This window comes from Syzygium oleosum, unplaced genomic scaffold (genome assembly GCF_021117445.2).
Source record: "Syzygium oleosum isolate NSW1041296 unplaced genomic scaffold, Sole_v2.1 Sole_v2.47, whole genome shotgun sequence".
NCBI classification, from domain to species: Eukaryota; Viridiplantae; Streptophyta; class Magnoliopsida; order Myrtales; family Myrtaceae; genus Syzygium; species Syzygium oleosum.
In genome coordinates, this window is record NW_026607531.1 from 128210 (window position 1) to 149923 (window position 21714).

A 21714-nucleotide genomic window follows, 5' to 3' on the forward strand; every position below is an offset into this window, starting at 1 on the left:
CTCGATCAAGTGTCTTTTTCCTCTTATTTTGTAATGATATTAGTTTACTTTGTTCAATTTTTCTGCTTTGCAGGCCTTAGAACCTCCAAGAGAAGAGGCTATGACTTCAGCAATTTCATTGTTGTATGAGGTACTTAATGACCATCAGGAATATAATTTATAAGTGTTGGTTCTGAATAAACCATAAGGAGAGTTTGTATTTTACCTTAAAACTTGCCAGAAAGATGATGTTAGCAGAATCATTTGATGGGGTATCATACTCATAAAGAGATATTCACTATTATACCATTAATTTTGACTTCAGGTATTTTGTAAATTATGGTATCCCTGCAAATTTATTTATTACTTTATTTTTATAGGTTGGTGCATTGGAAGGGAATGAAGAGTTGACTCCTCTCGGATATCATCTTGCAAAACTTCCAGTTGACGTTCTAATAGGGAAGGTTTGAACGAATTCAACACTTATACTCTGTGTGTCCAAGTTTGTACATCGGAAGTACAAATCGTAGCTTTTTTTACTCCAGAGTGTTACTGAAATGTTAAGCTTGTCCACTTCTTCTCATGTCATGAGAAAAAAAATAGGCATGTCTACTAGTAAGTCTTTATACCAATAGAAAGTAAAATGTGCAAATTTGCCTTACACTGTAAAACTGATCTTATTAGGGGACAAGTACCTTGATTCCTATTTGTTTCAATTTTGTTGATGGATTGAGACATACCCCTAATGGGAAAGTCTTTTATTATCGGGATCTATCTGGCAATGCTTTGGAAGTTATTCTGACAAAATAGAGTGGAACAAAGGAATACAATAATTCAGGAACAATTTCAATCTGATTTATCTTGATCACAGAAGCTGAATTGGTAAAGTGTTCTATTGACTAGATAAACAACGTGAGTGTACAAACACATCATCTCTTTCTAGACCAATTCATTATTGCAGCCTAGGATATGCTTTATCAATGCCCACAGTATATTTCGTTCCACTTTGCAGTTTCTTATAATTATGATCTGTCTCCTCCAAATAGCCTATTTTCTCAAATTTCATATATGGTGAGGTGTTGGCAGGGAGATCCTGACTTTGCTGATGAAGCTTGGTTGTGTCATTTTATATGTTTCATTGGTAACTTTGCTAAAGAATTTTCATTTTTCATTCAAATTCCAGATGATGCTTTATGGTGCAATTTTTGGCTGCTTGTCGCCCATTCTTTCAATATCGGCTTTTTTGAGCTATAAATCCCCATTTGTGTACCCAAAGGATGAGGTTTGTTCCAAATTTCTTTTATATTCTGTTTTATGTCTTTGTGCATGAACTTGGGCAAGTCCATGACCACATTGTATTTTCATCTCCAGAAGCACATCGTTGAAAGGGCAAAACTGGCTTTGCTGACTGATAAGACGGATCTAAATGAGGGTGACCGGCAGTCCGACCATCTATTAATGATGGTTGTGTACAAGAAATGGGAAAAAGTTCTTAATGAGGTTTGCTGGCTTTTTCTTTAATTAGGTCTTCAAATAGCTCTCCAAAACCAGGACTTATGAATTTCATGATAAGTAGTGGTAATGCCTGTTCGGGACGCTGATTATGGGGTCGTACTGTGTTTTCTCCTTTTATGTTCTCATTTCTTTCTTTCTTTCTTTTATCCCTTTGAATATCTCCTGCATGTAAGTTTGTTTTGTAAGTTGGGATTCGCATGCTCGATGGTACCTAGGAGACTTTATTTTCCAGTTACTTTTCGTTTTTTGCAATTTCCCTTTGTTTTGCAAATTGAAATTCGGTAAATGAAGGAATTCTCTGCTGTTAATATAATACATGTAGTTTTCAAACAAAACCATGTCTATCCAAAGCATGCTCTTCAATACTTGTACCAATGTTGTTTCTGCAGAAAGGAGTCAAAGCTGCTCAACAGTTTTGCAATTCATACTTTTTGAGCAGTCCAGTTATGTTCATGATAAGGTGAATGTCTTCTTAACTTTTCATGTTGGTAGTAAGCCAACCGGTCCAACACCTACTTTTCTTTTTTCGCGTCTGATTTTCTGATGGAGGTACTAATCTGTAGGGACATGAGAGTACAGTTTGGAACTCTGCTAGCAGATATTGGGCTTATCAGTTTTCCCAAGAATTACCAGGTGGATGTTCTACCTGCAGTTAATGCACTAGCCGATCTGTATATTATACATTATCTTCATTAAACTATTGCGCATTTTAAAGTAAGTTGGAGTACATTATTTACAACTAGGATGCTAATATGAGATGTTCAATGATCGATATTTTTACATTATCGGGTAGCTGTAAGCATTGTTATCCTTACATTCTAAAGCAGCTGTAACCGTTGTTTCATAATACAACCATTTTACATTAAATTAATGTTATCATAGGTGATTTTATAGATCAGATTTAATGCTATAGTGAAGTTAGAAATTGTTTATCAGAAATATCACCATTTTCGCAATATTTCCATTTTTCTCTTATTAAAAAAATATTACAGCTACCACAAAATTGATACATGACTTATGCTATGGTAGCTTGGACCATATCATGTAACTGTAGAGAATCATCTTTAGTCCTTTACTTAACAATTTCTCTTGGTGATATAATTAAAGAATCATAATTGACACCTAGCTACTCAAAATAACAGAAAATGTTTAATTTTGTTTCTTTGTTAATCTTGGTAAAGGAGTAAATACAGCAACGACAGAATTGGTCAAGGTATTTAGTTTGGAGAATGTCATGTATCTGTAGAGAATTATATTTAGTCCTTTACTTATTTATTTCTCTTTGTGATTAAATGAAAGAGTATATAATTGACTCTAAGATATCCAAAATATTAAGTTTTGAACAGAAGTCTATCTCTCAAATGGTGTCACCTATGGATAATGGGTTGTTTTTATGTGCAGCAGATCACTTTATCATCAGTGTGCTCAATGACAAATCAGATCTTAGAAGAAAAATAGTGCAAATAGCATGAAGATTTACTTTCTTAATTCGAAATTCAAACTATAATTTTTCTTATGCCAAAAGCATAACTTTTTTACTGAAATGAAATGGGACATTGGAGCTCACGTTAGTTTCTAGTGTAATCTTATTATTCTTCTCATCCAACAATGGGAGTCCAGATAAAAACCAATGCAAAAGATTAAAAAAAGGAAGGGCACGCATGCATGCGCAATATGTCCTTTAAGATGGATTGTGGATCCAGTGAGGTGGATAGACTTGAAGGACATATGGATGGGCAGATCATCCAACCACAAAAATTTAGGGCAACCCCCCCCCTCCCCAAAAAAAAAAAAGAAAAACACCCACCAATTAAATCTGACCTGGCTGGATTTGTTGTGTCCTTCCCTCACCACTTTCCCTGTGTCTCATTGGCTAGGTTCACGTAGGATTTTCTTGCCAGAAAATGTACATCGTCTTCCACTATTAAGGGTTTTTTACTCGTTTAACCTATGGTTTCCCTTAGGAGAATTTTCATATATAGTCCTAACTTACTACTATATCGGAACTTGTTCATTATAAGTCTTATGGTGTGCTCACGGTGAATTTAGCTTCAAGTCTTTTATACATTAGGTGGTAAAAGGTGCATTATATCATAATGAAGGAACCATCTTTATATAAGTTCTAACAGTGACATGATTATGTGGCTCAGGTTATGCAAAGAAAGAAGGAAAATCTTGACAGTTGGCTTTCTGATTTATCACAGCCTTTCAATAGGCACTCGCATCATTCATCAGTTGTAAAGGTAAGAAAAATATTTCTTTCAGTTGAATTTGGCATGCAATTTCAGTTCTAGTTATAATTTCAAATTGAGGCCGATTGAACTGGTTTGACATGTATTCCACTGTTGACGACACCATATACTAGTAAATGCACCTTAAGCAGCAATCAATGGTTGAGTGACAAAACGATTTTTCCTCAAAAGCTTTGACTCCTTTTTCCTATCGTCAAATTTCATTATCTTTTTTCTTCTCAATTTTCTTTTTTCAGATCATACATAGTCAAAATCATCACGTTCTGACAATCTACGTTACATTTAAGCAATACTCCTTGTTGAATCCTGCAACTCTTTGTTTTTCTCTCACTCATGTCTAAGTCTCTTCTTTTCAAAATTCAAGTTTCAACCTAGTAAATCCCTCACCTTGCGCCAGCAACGGACTAATTCATGGCTAGTGTTGGATGGAAGAAGTTCTACAATCATTGAAATCAATGAAGAGGGGCCCTGACAACATTTTTTAAGTCATGGAACCACTTTAAGTGGGTTATAATGGTTGAATTACTCAACCAGACAGGAATTACTTCTGGCTGCCAGTTGAATTGGCCGGTCTAGTCTAGTTTACAAAAGAATGATTCCAGTTAGGATCGTCTGTCTTCATTGGGACCAAATGTTCTGATGACAGCACAATCATAAGATCAAGCTAACTAATTGCTAGAAGTGAAATATCATCCCACCTAGTTTGGCCGCTAATTATAGGAAGTTGAGGTTAAATATATACCTAGCTTTCCATTAGAAGTCAAGCACAACAGTCATGGTTTTGAATATCTCAGTGAGGCTAGATAACGTGAAAGAAAGGAACTTGGAGCATTATTGCCTGCAAGTTGATCAAATTCGCCATACATTTCACTATGCATACTGTGGATTTATCTGAAGTCAAATTCATATAGCTAGGATTTAAATCTCTCATCCATAAGTACTTTTGACATATCAATCAAGAGAAATGTAAAAGAGTAAAGTAAACGTGGTTTTTAATCCAACTTCTTTAGAGACAACACTGATCAGTGCCAATCTTCTTCAGAACCTCTAACACAATAAAATTTTACAGTGTTGGGCACTTAATTTAACGTTAGTAAAGTTTTAGAACTGTAGAGAAGTAGGGAGGAACCATCCCCTTGAGTAGAACATATGAAAACCATCCCACCAACCAGTTGGAGCAACATCAAAAGAAATAAAGGGCTGTTCACCAAGCTGAAGATTAGGGATGGTTCATCCATGGTTTAATTAATGACTTGACTGCTAGAGACATGGTGATGCACAGAACATCTCCTTGACAGATGAGCTTCATGTTTACTTTGGACATTGAGAGAAATAATGTATGTCAATGCTTGAATAAGTGTAGACCTTGATTTCAATAACCATATTTCAGTTAGATGCCAGTGTTAAGCTGCCTTGTGTTGATTATGCTGTTTCCATATTCCTTAAGCTTTGTCAAAACTCTTTGCACCTATGCTTTTTATACCTAGTTAATGCTCATCATGAAAATGTGGCTGCTCACATTGGCGGATTCATGCAACCTTCTTATTTGAATGAAATTCCATTTTGAGAGATGAATGCAACATACCTCTTTCTTGGAAGAAGGAAGAACATTTGGAATCATTAAGTCAACATTTTCCTTTATGTCGGTATTATATCAATTTGTGTTCAAGTGGTTGAATGGGTTGAAGTAACATTTGGCTCTTTTTTTATTATTAGGTTGGAGACATTTTTATACGAGTTCGGTTTTCCGGTTCATATGTTACATCGAAAGCTTTTTATTATTCACAGACTCTAGACCATATGTTTTTCAGTCTGATGATATCATGGTACTTTATTAATTTATGTTATCTTTGTAGGCAATTCTATGTGCAGGTCTGTACCCCAATGTGGCAGCCACCGAGGTAGGAATGGCTGGGGCAGCTCTCAGCAATCTTAAACAGTCGGCTGGTCTGTCGTCCAAGGGTAGTCTAGCCTGGTATGATGGAAGAAGGGAAGTTTACATACATCATACGTCCATCAACAGTAACCTTAGATCATTTCAGTACCCATTTCTGGTCTTTCTTGAGAAGGTTTGTGAAGTTCTAGCTAATTAATTGCATCGATGTTTTCTTAATCTTCTACTTTTGTATTTGTTCCCCAAATTATACAAATCTTTTCCAAGCTCAGCTCTATGACTTGTTGATACCATTTTTTTCTTTCTTCTGACCTCCGCCTCTTAGTCTTATTGTCAACCTTTTCCCTGTTTTTTCTCCCCTGGCTATTCTCTATTATCGTTAAGCCATTAAAATTAGGATCATAAGAAACATTAGCTCATTCTTTTTCTATATTGATATGAATTATTGGATAACTGGCGAGGTTTGGTCATGAAACACTGAACATTCATTATCTTCAATGGGAGATGTACACATGATCTAGTTCAGTCCATGTCGAAAAAGGGGTTCAAGAGGGGGTCACAGTAAGGAAATCGTAATTGTTAAAATCTTTATTGGGAAAGGCTGGTAGAAAGAGCTCAAAAAGTTGCCTCCAACCTCGAAATGCACTAAGTTCCTGATCTACATGCATACTTCGGTGAGGAAGACTGCAAATTTTTTTTGGGCACGCTGATCTAGCTAGAATTTAGTATTATTGGTCAGATAAATAGTTATATATTAACTCTAAGGAATTCAATTTGTCTAGCAGTACTTTCTGGCAGCACATAATCTGATACCTAAATTAGGTCCTGGAGTTTTAGATGTCACAAGACTCAGTTTCTGTGTTGGCAATGCTCAGGTTTGCCATAAACCTTATAGAATAACAGTGTCATGATGGACAGTTTGCTCAGTTTGTTTCTCTGGTTAGTGCGTAAAGCTTTTATATGTCTAATAAGCGTAAGCTGATATAGAGTGCTCTTTCTTGAATTGAGAATGATAGATCCAACTTTTGAAACCTGGAGTTTATCTGGGTTTTCATTATAATCGGGTCAAGTAATTCACACATTCATGGTAAAGCACGTATTCTTGAAGAGTGTAGGGAGGTCAGTACTTTTGTAGATATGAAATTAGTTCTGTGACAACCAGTTCGTTTCACAAGTGGTATACATGTCTAAACTTTTGTTTGAGCTCTAGAACACTGTAGGCAGTGAGATATGCTTTATGGGTCACGTCAAGCTGACACTTTTGCCTTGTTGAACTCCAATTCTGTATAGAAGAAACAAATATTCGGTGCCTTCTTGTTATTAGCTAATTTGATGACTACAATGTCATTTTTCAGGTAGAAACCGGCAAGGTATTTCTGCGGGATACGACCATTGTTTCGCCTTACTCGATTTTGCTTTTTGGGGGATCCATTGATATTCAGCATAAGGTAGTCTTCTTGTTGAATTTCTCTCTGAATATTTGCATGTATTTGTAAACTAGGAAGCAGGAAATACATCAGAATCTCCCCTCTCCATTTTCTTTCAGAAAGAAGACACATAAAAGATCTGGTTAATATTGACAGTAACCCACTTTTAGTTCACCAGGATTCAGTAGTGATAAGATGAACCAAGAGGAGATAGTGTGTCCATGTTGATGGGTGCATGTGCGCCTGTAATCAATGTCCTATGTCTCCTCGAATAGCAAAATTACACTCGTTGAACATGCCTGATGGATTTTTACTGTTTTGTAAAAATGTTGTCCATGGTAACTTTTGGGATTGACTTGTAGTATTCCGTGATGTAACTTTTCATGTGAAAAACTCATACAGTTCCAACCTGTCGAGAATTTCTCCATTTTTCGGTAATTTTTCTTCACGTTAAGTGCTTGTGATGCTTGGTTGTTTCAGTCCGGAGTCCTTATCATCGATGGATGGTTGAAACTGATGGCACCGGCTCAAACAGCTGTCATATTCAAGGAACTTCGATTGATGCTTCATTCTGTGTTGAAGTCGCTGATCAGAAATCCCGAGGTACTGCTGTTTGTTTCCCTTTCATCTGAAATTATGGAGTACTTTGAAGTTGATGTATATGTCTATGAAGATTAGTACTCTTTTGATGTCATCTGATCTGATTGAGTGAATCCTTTAATTTCAATTTAAGTCACCACTTTCCAAGTCATTACCTTCACTGCCTTTGAAGGAGTTTATCTTTGTGGAATGTTCACTTATGCTTCTAAATTGGTGAAGTCTATCCAAAATTCTCATGTTTCAAAGCATGCTCAAACAAGATTTAGTGAGTTCCAAAATAAATAATGAGGTATCAACTGAAAAAGTAAGCAACTGGATACCACACTACTTAAGTACAATTGATAATAGTAATTCCGTAGTTTGCCACAAACCTCTCTCTTTTTTTTTTTTTTGGTCGAATACAAACCTCTTTTTTCTCGGGGCAATAATGCCAAAGATGGAATTATTGCTTATTCCTTTTTACTCATTGCTTAGTCCTTTTCCTCAACAATCTGATAAGCTCATCATTATTCTTAAACGCAAGAGTTCAGTGTGAAGTTGTAGGCCAGACCATACGGATGCATCGACTTTTTCAACTCTTTAGCTCATTTTAGGAGATAGCCTATACAGACCAGGGCTTTGATTCAAATTGAGTTTTGTCTGAATTTGGAAGCTTATCCTGCTGCTGACCGTGACAAAGTGGACGTCATTTGCCTTGTATAGCATCAACCACTTTACTGTTCATATGATGTATTCAGATTGGCTGTTACACAGTTAAATCATTGCACAAGAAACCTGTGCAATGATGTCCGCAGCAAAATTTGGACAGCACTCATTTTTGGTCTATTGCACCAAAAGTCGGAAGAAATGACCTTTATTGCTTTCTTTAAAGCTGAATACGTTTCACTAGAGACATGGACATACGAGCATCATACATTTTCTTCACGTGAATTGCAAGAATTAGTTGCAAGCATATACATATTTTGTGCTCAGAATCTACTATGCAGTTTCGTTAGATGTGCATAGATGCAGATTGTAGAGTATCCTTCTGATCTATACTTCTTTATTCTTGCACTTGGTCATACACATCGTGCTGATGCAGTTCTATGTTTTTCAGGATACGTCTGCTAGCAATGAAGTCGTCAGCTCCATCATTCATTTGTTGCTACAGGAGCAAACGTCTGTAAACTGAAACTTTGAAATGGCATCTCAGCAGTCTTCTCCTGTTCACAATTGGGCATATTATATGCCAAAATGTCAGTTCCAACCTGTAGTGTGATGTTCACGATTATGATTCTTGACGATGTTGCTACTTGCCTGTGGCTTCCTGACATTATGATCCGTGCAGTTTGGAGGTCGATGCATCTGATGTAAGCATATCATTGGAGCTCGATGTTGAGGGCGAAGTTAAGGTTTCCATGTCGTTTTTCAAGCATGTGAAGTGAAGATGCGTCTCCCCAAGCACACTCACCACAGATGTGATTGTGCACATAATACCATGAGCCTACAGTACGATGCCTACGCGGCTACAAATTACAGGACTCTAGTCTTTTGTAGATCTGAATGTAACCAATATGTTATCGCCGGCATGATTGGTCTAATAGGCTTCGCTTTTTTTTCCTTTGTTGAAGGTGAGGCTGTAGGAATAAATCAGAGTTCTAAGAAAAATGTTGGTATTTCTAAAGTATCTGTGCATGCTATATCGCTATATCAGTCAATTGAAGTGTTAAGGTTATATCAATCTTCGAACGAAGTCTTTCTTTTCTGATTTTCTTTATTTGAATTCGTTTATATTGTCATCCAATAAAATTCTTGTCCTTATGAAATAGCAGCTAAATATTCTATTGAGGAGTTTTCAATATAGTCCTAACGTAACATGATTTGGAACCGAAAATATGGTAAACATTGCACAGTTTCAGCTCATAAATTACCAAAGTCAATATGCATTACGCACCCGTGATTGTCATTGAGAAGACAGCCGCTATTTCCGCCATGGCGTGGCCTCTTTCGACCATTTTGATGCCTAGGAGTTTTTCTTCAATTGCTCTTTTCTTTACTCGATCCAGCGATTGATGATTTGTACGAAATCGACGATGCAATGCAATGCCACATGCATTAAATTCTTTGGTGTTAGTCATGACCTATAGTATTACAGAAAGTATTTTACGTTTGAAGGATTCTAAATACCGTAAAATATTTATTTTGCAAGTACTGAATTTGCAAGCAAATGCGCGAATTACAATTCTCTATAATCTCTCACGTGTTTCCTAATTGCAATCTATTAACCTTCCCAAAAAAATATTCAAATCTCGAAATATTTTAATCCTAAATTCAATCCTTTCTAAATGTCATATAAATACACACACACATATATATAGATTGGAATTTCCTCGATTTTTCTTTTATTTTCCCCCTTCCTCGGTCGGTCTTTGCGTTGAGCTTTCCTTCGTCTTGCAACCGGCAATGGCAACGCGCTTCCAAGCAGCTGAAATTCCAGCAGCGCTTACCCCCCGTACTCCACTCCAGCTCGAGCACGGGGGGAGCCGTCCGAGTCCGGAAGTTCGCGACGGTTTACGGGAAAATTCCCGGATCCTCCAGCGCCGGCCTCATTCTTTCATTTGATTGCGGGATTGCTTCTTGGGATTTGGCTCTTCGTTTGGACCCACTTCATTTCGTTTGCAGTGACGTGATTTGTAAAGTGATGCGAAGTCGAAGGATTCCGAGGATATTCTATTTTAACGCCCATGCTGTTCCCACGTCGGAAGCATTTGAAGCGAAGTTTCCCTTTCTTGGCATACGGTTGAGAGATGTTTTGCTTTCGGATGGTTGGGGAGACATTTGTTTTATTGCTTTCTCAAAGAAAGAAGTGAATTTTAATTGTGTCCCGAGTATCTGAGCTGTCCGAGAAAATTGCATTGTTTGTAGCATTCATGAACATGGCACGTGAAATTTCCAGCACAATAATTTAGGAAAGGACGGTGGGGTTTGGCTGAAGTAGTTGGTTTGAACGAGCAATCATGGGATAAAAGTAAACATTTGTTCTCTCTCTCTCTCTCTCTCTCTCTCTCTCTCTCAAAGTCAAATCCCATATGGTGTATTGCAAGGTAGATTCCGGGAAAGTAAAAGAAAGTCATGTTGCGTATCAGTTCAACAGATTCTGGGGCAGGCTTTTTTTTCTGCAGGTTGTTAAAGGGGCGCAAAAAGGTTTTGCTGTAGAGATCCTACTTTTTGTACTTTGTTTGGTGACTGTGCAAATGGATAAGCCAATTTCATTTTCGAGACCGACATTGTGAGGGAAATTTTGTCAAGAGATTTGGAGGAAAAGTTTAAGAAATGTCATTGGAGGCGCAGCCGCCCGATGGGCTGACTGTTAGAAATTCTAAAACTTCGTCCCCACGGATCTCTGTCATTGGTCCGGAAGGTCAAGACCGTGTTGTGACGGTGATCAAGATAGAAAATTTGACTTCTGGTGGTGTGACCAATTGAAACAAGGCTTTGGAAAGCTATATAAGGGGGCTCAGCAGCCTCAGCTGAGAACTCCTTCAAACCTATCATTCATTTGGCCTGTTCATATAAGGATCAAAAACTTCTCCTCCCTGGTTTTTGTTCTGGTGCATCTTCATCATGATGTGCAAAACAATTTTAAATCTTCCGACCCCAAATCAAGTATCTAGTAGACACCTCATTGCTAATTCTGGTATTCATTATCCATTTACTCCCAGGAAAGCTCTTCAGAGATCTAATCGTAGAACTCTGAAGGTAGGCATCCGGGAAACTCTTCGTGCTCTTCCAGCACAATTTTCGCAAAAGAAATTTGATTGGAGCACCAGGTTTCATGAAAATTCTTATCGGAGAAAAAGACCGCAAAGCAGTTATTCAGATACAGGGGAAAGCTCGGATCTAGAATCTTATAGCTCTGCAGATTTACCGGGTGTCGAGTATGAAGTTTTCTTAAGCTTCAGAGGCCCAAATACACGCAAAGGGTTCGTGGATTGCCTCTATCACGGGCTTATGGATGCCGGAATCCGTGCTTTCAGAGACAATGATGAGCTCCCAGTTGGAGGGAGGATCAGCTGGCTACTCCAAGCAATCAACAACTCAAAGATATGCATACCCATCTTCTCTAAAGACTATGCACAGAGTGAATGGTGTCTGCGCGAGTTGGCACAGATGGTGGAATGCAGTAAACTAACTGGGCTGGAAATTCTGCCCATATTCTATGATGCGGATCCGTCAGAAGTAAAGCTGAACAAGGGACCATATTTAGAAGCCCTCCGTCAACACAAGAAGAAGAATAAGCCCAATCTTGTGCACCAATGGGAAGAGGCTCTGAAGGAGGTTGGAAAGATCAAAGGCTGGGAGTTAGAAAAGGACACTAATGGGTAACTTTCTCAGGCCCTTGATGCTAATTTATTTCATTACTTGTGAATTTTATTTGGAATAGGAATTCTAGTTTTGTTCTCTTAATGACGGACACAAAACAAAATTGGGGAATCCGCCAAAAAGAAGTACAACCAGAATTTCAGTCTCGACTCATGTTTATTGAAATTGTCATTTTCTTTGTGTCAAACTAGAGCTTTTAACCTCATCTTACTGTTAAGTGACTGGATGGACTAGAATGGCATAAATCATTCTCTGAAATTCTGTTTGCCTTAATTTGATGATCTTTCTTATTGGAGTATTCTCATCTCTCTTGCCGTCAACTATCCACAAAATGCAGGCATGAAGGAAAACTCATAGAGTTAATAGTTCGAAAAGTTCTGGTTAGCCTGAAGGTGCACCATTTGAATGTAACTGACCAGTTAGTTGCGATCGATGATCACGTGGATAGACTCATGAGGATGCTGAATGTGGGTTCCAATGATGTAAGGATCATTGGGATTCATGGAATGGGTGGCATTGGAAAGACCACTCTTGCCAAGGTTGTGTTTAACCAGCTTTCAAGTCATTTTGAGTACTGTAGCTTTCTAGCAGATGTAAGAGAAACATCACAGAACAGGGGTCTCGAATTTTTGCAGAATCAACTGATCTCACACATCCTTAAAAAGAAGGGTCCAGAAATTACTAATGTTGATGAAGGCATCAACACAATCAAAGAGAGATTCTCCGGTAAGGAAGTCCTTATCCTTCTTGACGATATTGACAAGAGAGCTCAGTTAAATGCGCTCGCGGGAAAGCGCAATTGGTTTGGTCCAGGTAGTAGGATCATTGTTACAACCAGAAACAAAGATGTGCTCAATGTGCCTGAAGTGGATTGGGCATATGAACTGGAAAGGATGGATGAAGATCAGTCCATTCAACTTTTCAGTAGGCATGCATTCAGAAGGGACTGGCCTCCTGATGATTATTTGGCTTACTCGAATAAGGTGGTCGACATCACTGGAGGTCTTCCTTTAGCTCTTGAGACCATAGGTTCATTTCTGTCCGGCAAAATAAAAAAAGTCTGGGAGGACACATTGAAAAAGTTGGAAAAAGTACCTCGCGATGAAGTTGGGAAAAAGTTGAGGATAAGCTACGATGCTCTAGATCACTGGCAGAAGCAGATCTTTCTTGACATAGCATGTTTGTTCATTGGATTTGACAAGAGAATTGTAGTTCACTTATGGGATGATGCTCATTATTTCCCAGAGGAAGGTATTGAAGTCCTTCGTCTCATGTCTATGATAAAGATTGGTGATGACAATAAGCTGTGGATGCACGACCAGCTTAGAGACCTCGGTCGAGAAATTGTTCGACAAGAAAGTAGCATGGAATTCAGGAAGCGCAGTAGATTATGGAACCATGAGGAAGCATTGCAGACATTAATAAATCAGAAGGTAAAAAAGTTTCCTTGTTGACCATTGCCATAAGTAAATAACCATTCACTTCTAGGGGCTTACACACGTTACTTGCATGATGTCAAATGCTGTTACGAGCTATTACCAATGGCCTCCTTAAATTGCTCCAAAGTAGGAACAAGCTATTGTGCTGATCTATACTGTAGAGTTATCGTGGCTTTTGTCCTTATTCCGTTTTGTGTTGCATTTGTAGGGTACTGAAATGGTTGAAGCCCTCTGTCTTAAGTTTGATAGCAACTCACAGTATTATTTCACTCGAGTTGACTTTGCATGTCTATCAAACTTAAGGTTCCTCCAGGTCAATGGCGTGAACCTTGCTGGTAACTTTGAAAATCTTCTTCCACAGTTAAGGTGGCTTTGTTGGCATTATTGCCCTTCAAATTTCTTGCCTACAAACTTTTATCTGGTAAATCTAGTCATACTTGATCTCTCTTGGAGCAAGATCAGCGAATACTGGGAGGGCTGGCATCAACTCAAGGTAGGACATGCTTTGCGACTCCCATGATCTTATTCAAGGTTAATATTTCAGTATACCTATGTATTTATTGCTCTTGCTGTTGCTATCCTTGCAGATGTCAAAGAACCTAAAGGTTCTTAATCTTACGGGATGTACATGCTTATATAGGAACCCTGATTTTTCTCCCTATGAAGCTCTCGAGATATTGATTCTTGAAGGCTGTGAAAGTTTAGTGGGAATTGATGCATCCATTGGTGGCTTAAAGCATCTTGTTTTATTAAACATGAAGGACTGCCATTCAATCCAAGAGTTGCCTGAAAAGTTGGGATCCATGGAAGCTTTGACAGAGCTCATTGTTGATGGAACCTCTGTACAAGAAATTTTCATCATGCCTGGAGGTATGAAGAAGCTTGAAACTCTCAGTGCCCGTGATTGCAAGTCATTGACCCAAATTAGGAGCTCAATCAGCCAGCTGGAATCTCTCACATACCTTGCATTAGATAATGCAAAAATCACTCATCTTCCAGACTCTATCGGAGCGCTAGTAAAACTTGAGCGCTTATCTCTGAAAGGTTGCAGGTCAATAAACAAACTTCCAGACACCATAGGCCAACTAGAGTCATTGGTCGAGCTGGATCTATCCAGCACAGGGATAACTGAGTTGCCCGATTCGATTAGCAATCTGAAAAACTTGAAAGTGTTGAAAGTCGAGGGAAGTTACATAGAGCAAATACCAGTTGTTATTGGGATGCTGGAAAAGCTTGAGGAGATATATGCCAAGGGTTGCAACCTGGAGGGTGACATTCCTAGTGATATAGGGGAACTTGCAAATCTTAGAATCCTAAGCTTATCAGATAATCGCATTTGTAGTTTACCCGAAACTATTTGCGGACTCTCTCAGCTGCAGACCCTTGATTTGGAGTTATGCAAAGAGCTTAAAGGGCTTCCAGAGCTTCCTAGTAGCTTGGTTAATCTACGAGTTAGTTCTCAGTCAATGGAGAAAATCCCAGATCTCTCCAATCTGATTAATTTGAGGCATTTGTATTTGTCCGACGGCTCTCATCTGCAGGGATTTCCCACCAACGACCCAACCAAGCTGGTTGAAGATCCTAACCCTTTGTGGCTTGGAATGTTATCCAAATTGGAGACATTGCAGCTGTCCCTCTCGAAAATCACTACCTTACCGGATAACCTGGGTTCACTTGATCGACTCAAGAAACTGGTATTGTCCTGTGTGGATCTGCAATCCTTCATTCAACTTCCCTCTAGTTTATCTACACTCTATATAGGCAACTGCAAGTCTATGACGATTGTTCCTGATCTTTCACACTTGAGAAATCTGTCAGAGTTGGAGCTCCTTCACTCGGCTATATCAGAGATTCAGGGCCTTGAAGGGTTGGAGTCGCTTCAAGTTTTCGATGTGATATACTGCAAATTGAAAAAGCTTGATGGCCTTGAACGGTTGGAATCCCTGAGACGCTTGGTTCTACGTAACTGTGAGTCCCTCGACAGATTACCCAATCTCTCAAACTTGAAGAAGCTGAAAGAATTTAAGCTGCGAGACTGTGAGAAGTTGCTCGAGATCCAAGGACTTGATAAATTGGAGTCATTGGAAGAGCTGCAGATATCCGAATGCAGATCCATTGGGAGTTTACCTGATTTGTCAAACTTGAAAAGGATGAAAATTCTGGAAATTAAGAATTGTGATAAGATCAAGGATATTGGAGGGCTTGACAGATTGGAATCCCTGGAGGAATTGCAGATTTCGGAGTGCAGATCCTTGGAGAGACTACCAGACTTGTCAAACTTGAAGAAGCTGAAGGACTTGGAGATCGAGAGTTGCGAGAAGATAACTGACATTGAAGGCCTTGACCAGTTAGAGTCCTTGGAGAACTTGAGAATTATTGGCTGCAAATCTGTCGAAAAGTTGCCAGACCTATCGAACTTCAAAAGCCTGAAATCTCTGTACATTGAAGATTGTGAAAAGATACGTGAAATTGTAGGTCTTGGGATCCTCAGATCCATCAAAGGAGATAATTGTTTTTAGGAATGGCTCTGCTTTATTTTCTTCAAATTAAGCAATGGTAAGCTGTTTGTGCAGGAAAATAGGCAAGAATAAAGAACTCGAATGTTGTTTTCTTTTGTTCTTTCTTTCTTTTTAAACGATAGTGTCCTCCATGTTTGTTCAGCTATAGATGCAACAGGTTTGTTAACGTAATGAAATAATTTTACTGTATGTAAGTTCTGAGGTGCTAATAAGATTACGTTTCCTTTCCTTTCTCACTGGTTCGTGGGAGTTTTTCTCTTGCAGTTTCGTCATATATAAGCACAGTGATGGAGTTGAGAGCTCAATGTATGAACCTACTTATATCTATCAGTGTATCTATCAGCACTTAGCAGCGTAGTGATTTCTCTTTGCAGCTATATGATTCTGAGGTTATGACACTATAAAGTAAATAGGATAGTCACAGCATGATCTCCCGTAGTCTATGTTAATTCCTTGTTTAATTTCATCAATGCAACTTATGCAGACTCTATCAAATAGATTATCTCAATAATTACCGTACTCGATGTTTAAGCCCAGTACAAACTCTTCTCAGGATTTATTTTGTATCTCTGATTCTAGTTCCAGCATAATCTGGATAACTGATCGCGAAGTGCACGTCATGCAGTCCTCAAGTCAAGTTTTCTCTTACTACGAGTTTTGACTACTAATGAAGAGTCGATTGATTGTTATTTCATATAAGAGCTTTAAGGAGAATCGAAGCAGAAACAATTCTGTTTGATGGCAATTGCCATTTCTGGACCAATCCTGCCATCATGTAACTAGTGACTCAGCGCAACTCAACTCTATGCACGCTAAGAAAGATGGCAAATTAGTGCTATGGGATTTAGTAATAAGATACTTTCCCCAGATAGAACCTGGAATCACAGTATTCACAACTTGTCACCACAAACTCAGGCAAGCCAGTATTATATCTTAAGTGGACCATATAACGAGGGGTCCGCTTCGATTCTTACATAAAGTACTTGCTTCGGTAATTCAAAAGTAGGAGAAATTTTTTTACTAATGAATCGATATCTGAAATCATTCCACTCTGGATCATTTTCTCTATCAACGCACTAGGTTTCTAAATTCTCATATGGCCCCCTTGGAATTCAAGGTTTAACATGCTACTGCACTCTTTAATCCTTTTTTCAGAGGGAAGCTTACTTCCATATAATTCGCTTCACATGGCAATTATATTAAGTTAAGCAAGCCGTTTCTTGCAAACTCTTTTGCCTTTTAACATGGCAATTATGATGCTCATCAATGTTTCTACTTGCCCAAGGAGTCTTTGACATTATGATCCATGGCAGTCCGGAGGTCGATGCATCCGATTTAAGCATATCATCGGAACTCGATGTTGATTGCAAAGTTAAGGTTCTCGTGTCGTCTCTCAAGCATATGAAGTGAAGCCGCGTCTCCCCAAGCACACTGGGCGCAAATGCAATTGTGCACATAATCCCATATGAGCCTACAGTACAATGCCTGCTTGTTTACAGATTGCAGGACTCAGTTCTTTTGTTAGATCCGAATGTAATCCATATAGGGCCCGTTTGGTTCAGCTTTTGAAATGCTACTTTGGGGAATGCAAATACCTTTAGGTTAAAGCCCCTTGGAGAAATGCAAGTGGCGTTTGGTAAAAAAATCATTTGTAAAGCTACTTTGAGCCAAGTAATGTTTGGTAAATTTTATTTTGCAAAAGGGCTTTGGGAATTATCTTTTTTATTTAAAAAAAAAAACCTACCTTACCCTTAGCCAGAGCCGGCCTTCCGGCAAGCTAGATCTGGCGCCGGTGGCCGTTGCCCGAGGTCAGGCAACCCTCGGCGAGCCAGATTTGCGGCCGCCGGCCGTCGCCCAAGGCCAGGCGACCCTCGGCTAGGGTCACACGACCCAGGCGACGGCCGCCTGTGGTCGCACGACCTCAAGCGGCCGTCGCCTGGGTCGTGCGACCTCGCCGGCCTGATTCGGTGTCGACCGCCCTCGCCGGCCTCCCTCGCGAAGAAGATGAACAGTAACAAGAGAGGCAAAACTGGAATAAACCAAAATAAGTGAGGGTAGTTTGGGGACAAAAAATTTGGGTTCAGTATTTGTGGAATGCCGAAAGCCCAAAGCTGGTCCGGACCAGCTTTGGGCTTTCGGCATTCCAAATACTAGCATTTGGCCAATGCTAGGCCAAATACTGAACCAAACGGGCCTATTGTTATCTTTGGCATGATTGGTCTAGTAGCATTTACATTTTTTATGAGGTGTGAGGCTCTACGGATAAATCAGAGTCATTTTCTTTAGTAGATCCATTGGCTGATGATTTATATAGCTTGTAGTTTTGATTCCTCGGTCCAATTTTTTTTTCATTAGCCACCGTGACTGAACTCAAACTCAAACGCAACTCTACTTCATAGCTAATTCATCCGAGTCACGACTCAGCTCCCTTTAGCATTACGGTCTCTCCTAATATAGACCAACATCAACTGAAAAATAAAAGAGAAATTCACATTTGATATTTTTCTATCATGGGTAATCTTTTGCGTCTTTTAATTAAGTTATCTTTGTCTGGCTTGGCGTGATTGAAGAAACAACAAGTGAATCTCAAAGGCCATTGATGGGGGAGTGACGTGTCAACTTGTTTACACAAAAAAATGAATAAATCTTTGTGATCGATGAGCAATAGGGCTTAATCGATATATTGAGATTGGTCAATGAAAATAATGTTATCGGATAGTTGACAACTATGGACATTGACATCTATGTGCAGAAATCGACAGATACGCAATGTCAACGTCGACGAATAGTTGAGAAGTGCAGCAAAGCTCGTCGACGAAATGTGCATAGTGTTAGCCATCTTGAGATGCAGCTAAATGTTGAAGAAAAGTGAATATATATGGATTGAAATGTCAAAAGAAGGCAAATATACCAGATGACGGTCCATCGCCTCAGCGGCCTTGGAGGTTACAACTCCTCATGGATAATGATTGTCAGCATACGAATAGCATGTCAAGAATTTCGAAAGAATTGGACTTTTAATTGTACTTAGAATACCGACCAAAAAAACTGCAGAAAAGTATTAGAAAAGTTCTAAACCTTTTACAGTGGTGTCAATTTAGTCATAAACCTTTTTTTTATGCCAATTCACTCCTAAACCTTTAGTCTTTGTGCCAATTCAGTCATTTCAGCTAATTTTGGCAGGATATTGCTGACGTGGATACCGGCCGGCCTACGTGGCACTACCGGCGATAATGTGGACAAATTTTAATAATATTTTAATATTTTTTCGAATTTATTTATTTATTTTTAATTTCTTTTCTTTTCTTTTTCTTTTTTTTCTTACCCTTTCTTCTTCCTCCAGCCGGTCGCCAATCCGGCAACCGGCTGGAGGCCAAAGCCAGCGAGGTTCGCCAGCCTCTGGCGAGCCCCGCCTTGTCGGCCACTGGCGAGGGCGGTGAGGCTCGACCCTCGCCGGATCTGGCGAGGATTAAGCCTTGCCGGCCAAGGGGGAGGCCCGACCTTGCTAAATTCGGAGAGGTCGCGCCTCGCCTAGCCCAGCGCGAGGCTCAAGCCCTCGCAACCCTGCCCTCGCCGGATCTGGCGAGGTCAGGCCTCACCCATGGCAGGCGAGGCCCGACCCTCGCCAGATCCGGTGAGGTCGTGCCTCGCCCAGCTGCTGGCATGGCTCACCTTCGCCAACGCTGGCAAGGGCGAGCCTTGCCAGTGGCCAGCGGGGCGAGTCTCGCCATTGGCCAGCGGGGCTCGCCAGCTGGAGGAAGAAGAAAGGATAAAAAAAAAAAAAAATTTAAAAAATTTAAAAATCGAAAAATATTAAAACATTATTTAAAGTTGTCCACGTCATCGCCGGCGGTGCCACGTAGGCCGGCCGGCGCCTACGTCAGCAAAATCCGGCCAAAAATAGCCGAAAGGACTGAATTGGCACAAAGACAAATTGTTTAAAACTGAATTGGCAAAAAAAAAAGATTTAAGATTAAATTGGCATCAATGTAAAAGGTTTAAGATTTTTTGACACTTTTCCCGACATATTTACATGCAAAAGCTGATGTAAATTGGCATATTCGAAAATGGCACAGTTTGAACTACATGATATTCTTTATGTTCAATAGAGATATATATATTATGATGACATAATCAAACACGAGTTTGTAATCCAAATTGACTAGTGAACACGAAATGCGATCCAATATAAATCTAGGCCGTGATTTGATATCCAATAAAAATCTATAATATCACTTAGTTGATTATTAGTTATATAGCTCCGTGTGCGTTACAAGTATAGGATTGCGTAATTATTTGGGTGCCTTTTATCTAATAGTCAGGTGGTATCCGAGTGTATTCGATTAGTTCATCTCCCGAGCAATCTTAAAGGCACACTCCTCTACTTACATATACTATCTGTCAATTGTTATGGCATTTTAAGAGGGATGATTTTGGCTTTCTGATTTTTCTTTTCAGGGAAAATACAAAGCAGGAGGAAGAAAATTTGCAATGATTGGACTAGGGCCAATTGGGTGTGTGCCAGCCATGAGAACATTGACCAGAAATGGAACTTGCTCAGGCAAAGCCAACAAACTTGCAAAGCTTCTCAACATTGCACTTCCTTCAATTCTCACAAAGCTGGAGACTCAACTACAAGGATTCGAGTACTCCTACTTCGACTTCTACACCACAGGCAGTGACAGTATAAAAAATCCATCAAAATATGGTTAGTTATTTTTGCTCAGGTGCACTTAATTTTGCTTAATCACCATTTTATCTATACCACTTATGGATTCATAATTGTTAGATCGCTCGTGTACTAAATGGAAGTCCTTACTTTTGAAATGTGAAATTGATTTAGGTTTTAAGGAAGCGAAAACTGCGTGTTGTGATTCAGGCCCTTATAGGGCAGGACCGACCTATGGAGGCAAGAGAAGAGTGGAGGAATATTCATTATGTCATCATCCGAAGAAGTACGTGTTCTTTGATGCCAACTATCCCAGTGAGAGGGCTAACCGGCAAGTTACGCAATTAATGTGGCATGGGAGTCTCAGTGTAATCAAAACTCACAACCTGGAAGCATTGTTCAAACTTGAGGGTGTTTAAATTTTATAATTATCTAGAATTGTAGGTAAATAACCACATCCCACTCGAACATCAAACTATGAATGACGAGGCATGATGTTGGATTGATTGTATGTTTGCACTTCTGATATAGAATGAGGATGTTCAAATGAGTCCTAGTATTGTTCGAATGGCAATAGACTTGAATGCTTTATAAGTTTCGGGAAAAGTCCGAAAAATGAGACTGATTATTGCTTGATTCCATGCTTTTAAACGCATTCTAAGGGCCAAAACATGATGACATTCTTAAGATGTGGTAAAAATAAAATGATAAAGAACTGATATTAAGGCTATGTTTGTTTCGCGAAAAACATCTTCTGGAAAAACATTTTCCTCATTTTCTGGCGTTTGGATCGCTTAGGGAAATAAGCCAACGGAAAATTTATGCTTAAAATCAGTCCTAAAGAATTAAGAATTAAAAAAACTCAGAAAAAGGAAGAGGGAAGAGAGTCAATTGCGTTGTGCGGCCCATTAAACTATGGGTCATATTGATTATTCTTTCATTCCTCCTAGATGAACCGAGCCCAGTCCTACTATTACGTTTAGGAAGTTCATGAAATCTCCCGAGAAACAATATTTATGTTAAAATCACCTATAAAATTAGTATACTAATTGATCAGA

The 21714-nt window shown here is 39.2% G+C and overlaps 3 protein-coding genes across 5 annotated transcripts in view; all 3 read left to right on the forward strand.

The window, feature by feature from the left end:
- The window catches only part of LOC130134344 (DExH-box ATP-dependent RNA helicase DExH7, chloroplastic-like), a 34941-nt gene extending 25554 nt beyond the window's left edge, over positions 1-9387 (forward strand). For 2 of the 3 annotated variants that reach the window (XM_056306750.1, XM_056306751.1), the window contains 3 exons: positions 74-130; positions 360-443; positions 1163-1324. In XM_056306750.1, coding sequence (XP_056162725.1) covers positions 74-130; positions 360-443; positions 1163-1309 — 288 coding nt within the window. In that variant the 3' untranslated portion in view covers positions 1310-1324. Of the gene's footprint in view, positions 1-73; positions 131-359; positions 444-1162; positions 1325-1350; positions 1480-1883; positions 1955-2057; positions 2128-3644; positions 3738-5602; positions 5816-6995; positions 7089-7547; positions 7671-8763 lie in introns of those variants that run through there. The other variant, XM_056306752.1, reaches the window with a different exon arrangement.
- A 1866-nt stretch (positions 9388-11253) lies between these two features.
- LOC115669771 (disease resistance protein RPV1-like) lies at positions 11254-16219 on the forward strand. The gene is made up of 4 exons (XM_056306787.1): positions 11254-12028; positions 12367-13462; positions 13677-13961; positions 14056-16219. Exons 1-4 carry the CDS (start codon positions 11271-11273, stop codon positions 15985-15987), a joined length of 4071 nt encoding a protein of 1356 aa, XP_056162762.1. The 5' UTR covers positions 11254-11270; the 3' UTR covers positions 15988-16219.
- A 4260-nt stretch (positions 16220-20479) lies between these two features.
- On the forward strand, positions 20480-21262 carry LOC130136676 (GDSL esterase/lipase 2-like). Its single transcript, XM_056306781.1, has 2 exons — positions 20480-20695; positions 20831-21262. Exons 1-2 carry the CDS (start codon positions 20515-20517, stop codon positions 21073-21075), a joined length of 426 nt encoding a protein of 141 aa, XP_056162756.1. The 5' UTR covers positions 20480-20514; the 3' UTR covers positions 21076-21262.
- Positions 21263-21714: the final 452 nt, after the last annotated feature.

Bases quoted from the DNA above. Each gene is read 5' to 3' on its own strand.
- LOC130136676 (XM_056306781.1), top strand. From the start codon at position 20,515: ATGAGAACATTGACCAGAAATGGAACTTGCTCAGGCAAAGCCAACAAA. The intron at 20,696-20,830 runs GTTAGTTATTTT...AAATTGATTTAG, and splicing joins AAAAAATCCATCAAAATATG to GTTTTAAGGAAGCGAAAACT.
- LOC115669771 (XM_056306787.1), top strand. From the start codon at position 11,271: ATGATGTGCAAAACAATTTTAAATCTTCCGACCCCAAATCAAGTATCT. The intron at 12,029-12,366 runs GTAACTTTCTCA...CACAAAATGCAG, and splicing joins TTAGAAAAGGACACTAATGG to GCATGAAGGAAAACTCATAG. The intron at 13,962-14,055 runs GTAGGACATGCT...CTATCCTTGCAG, and splicing joins AGGGCTGGCATCAACTCAAG to ATGTCAAAGAACCTAAAGGT.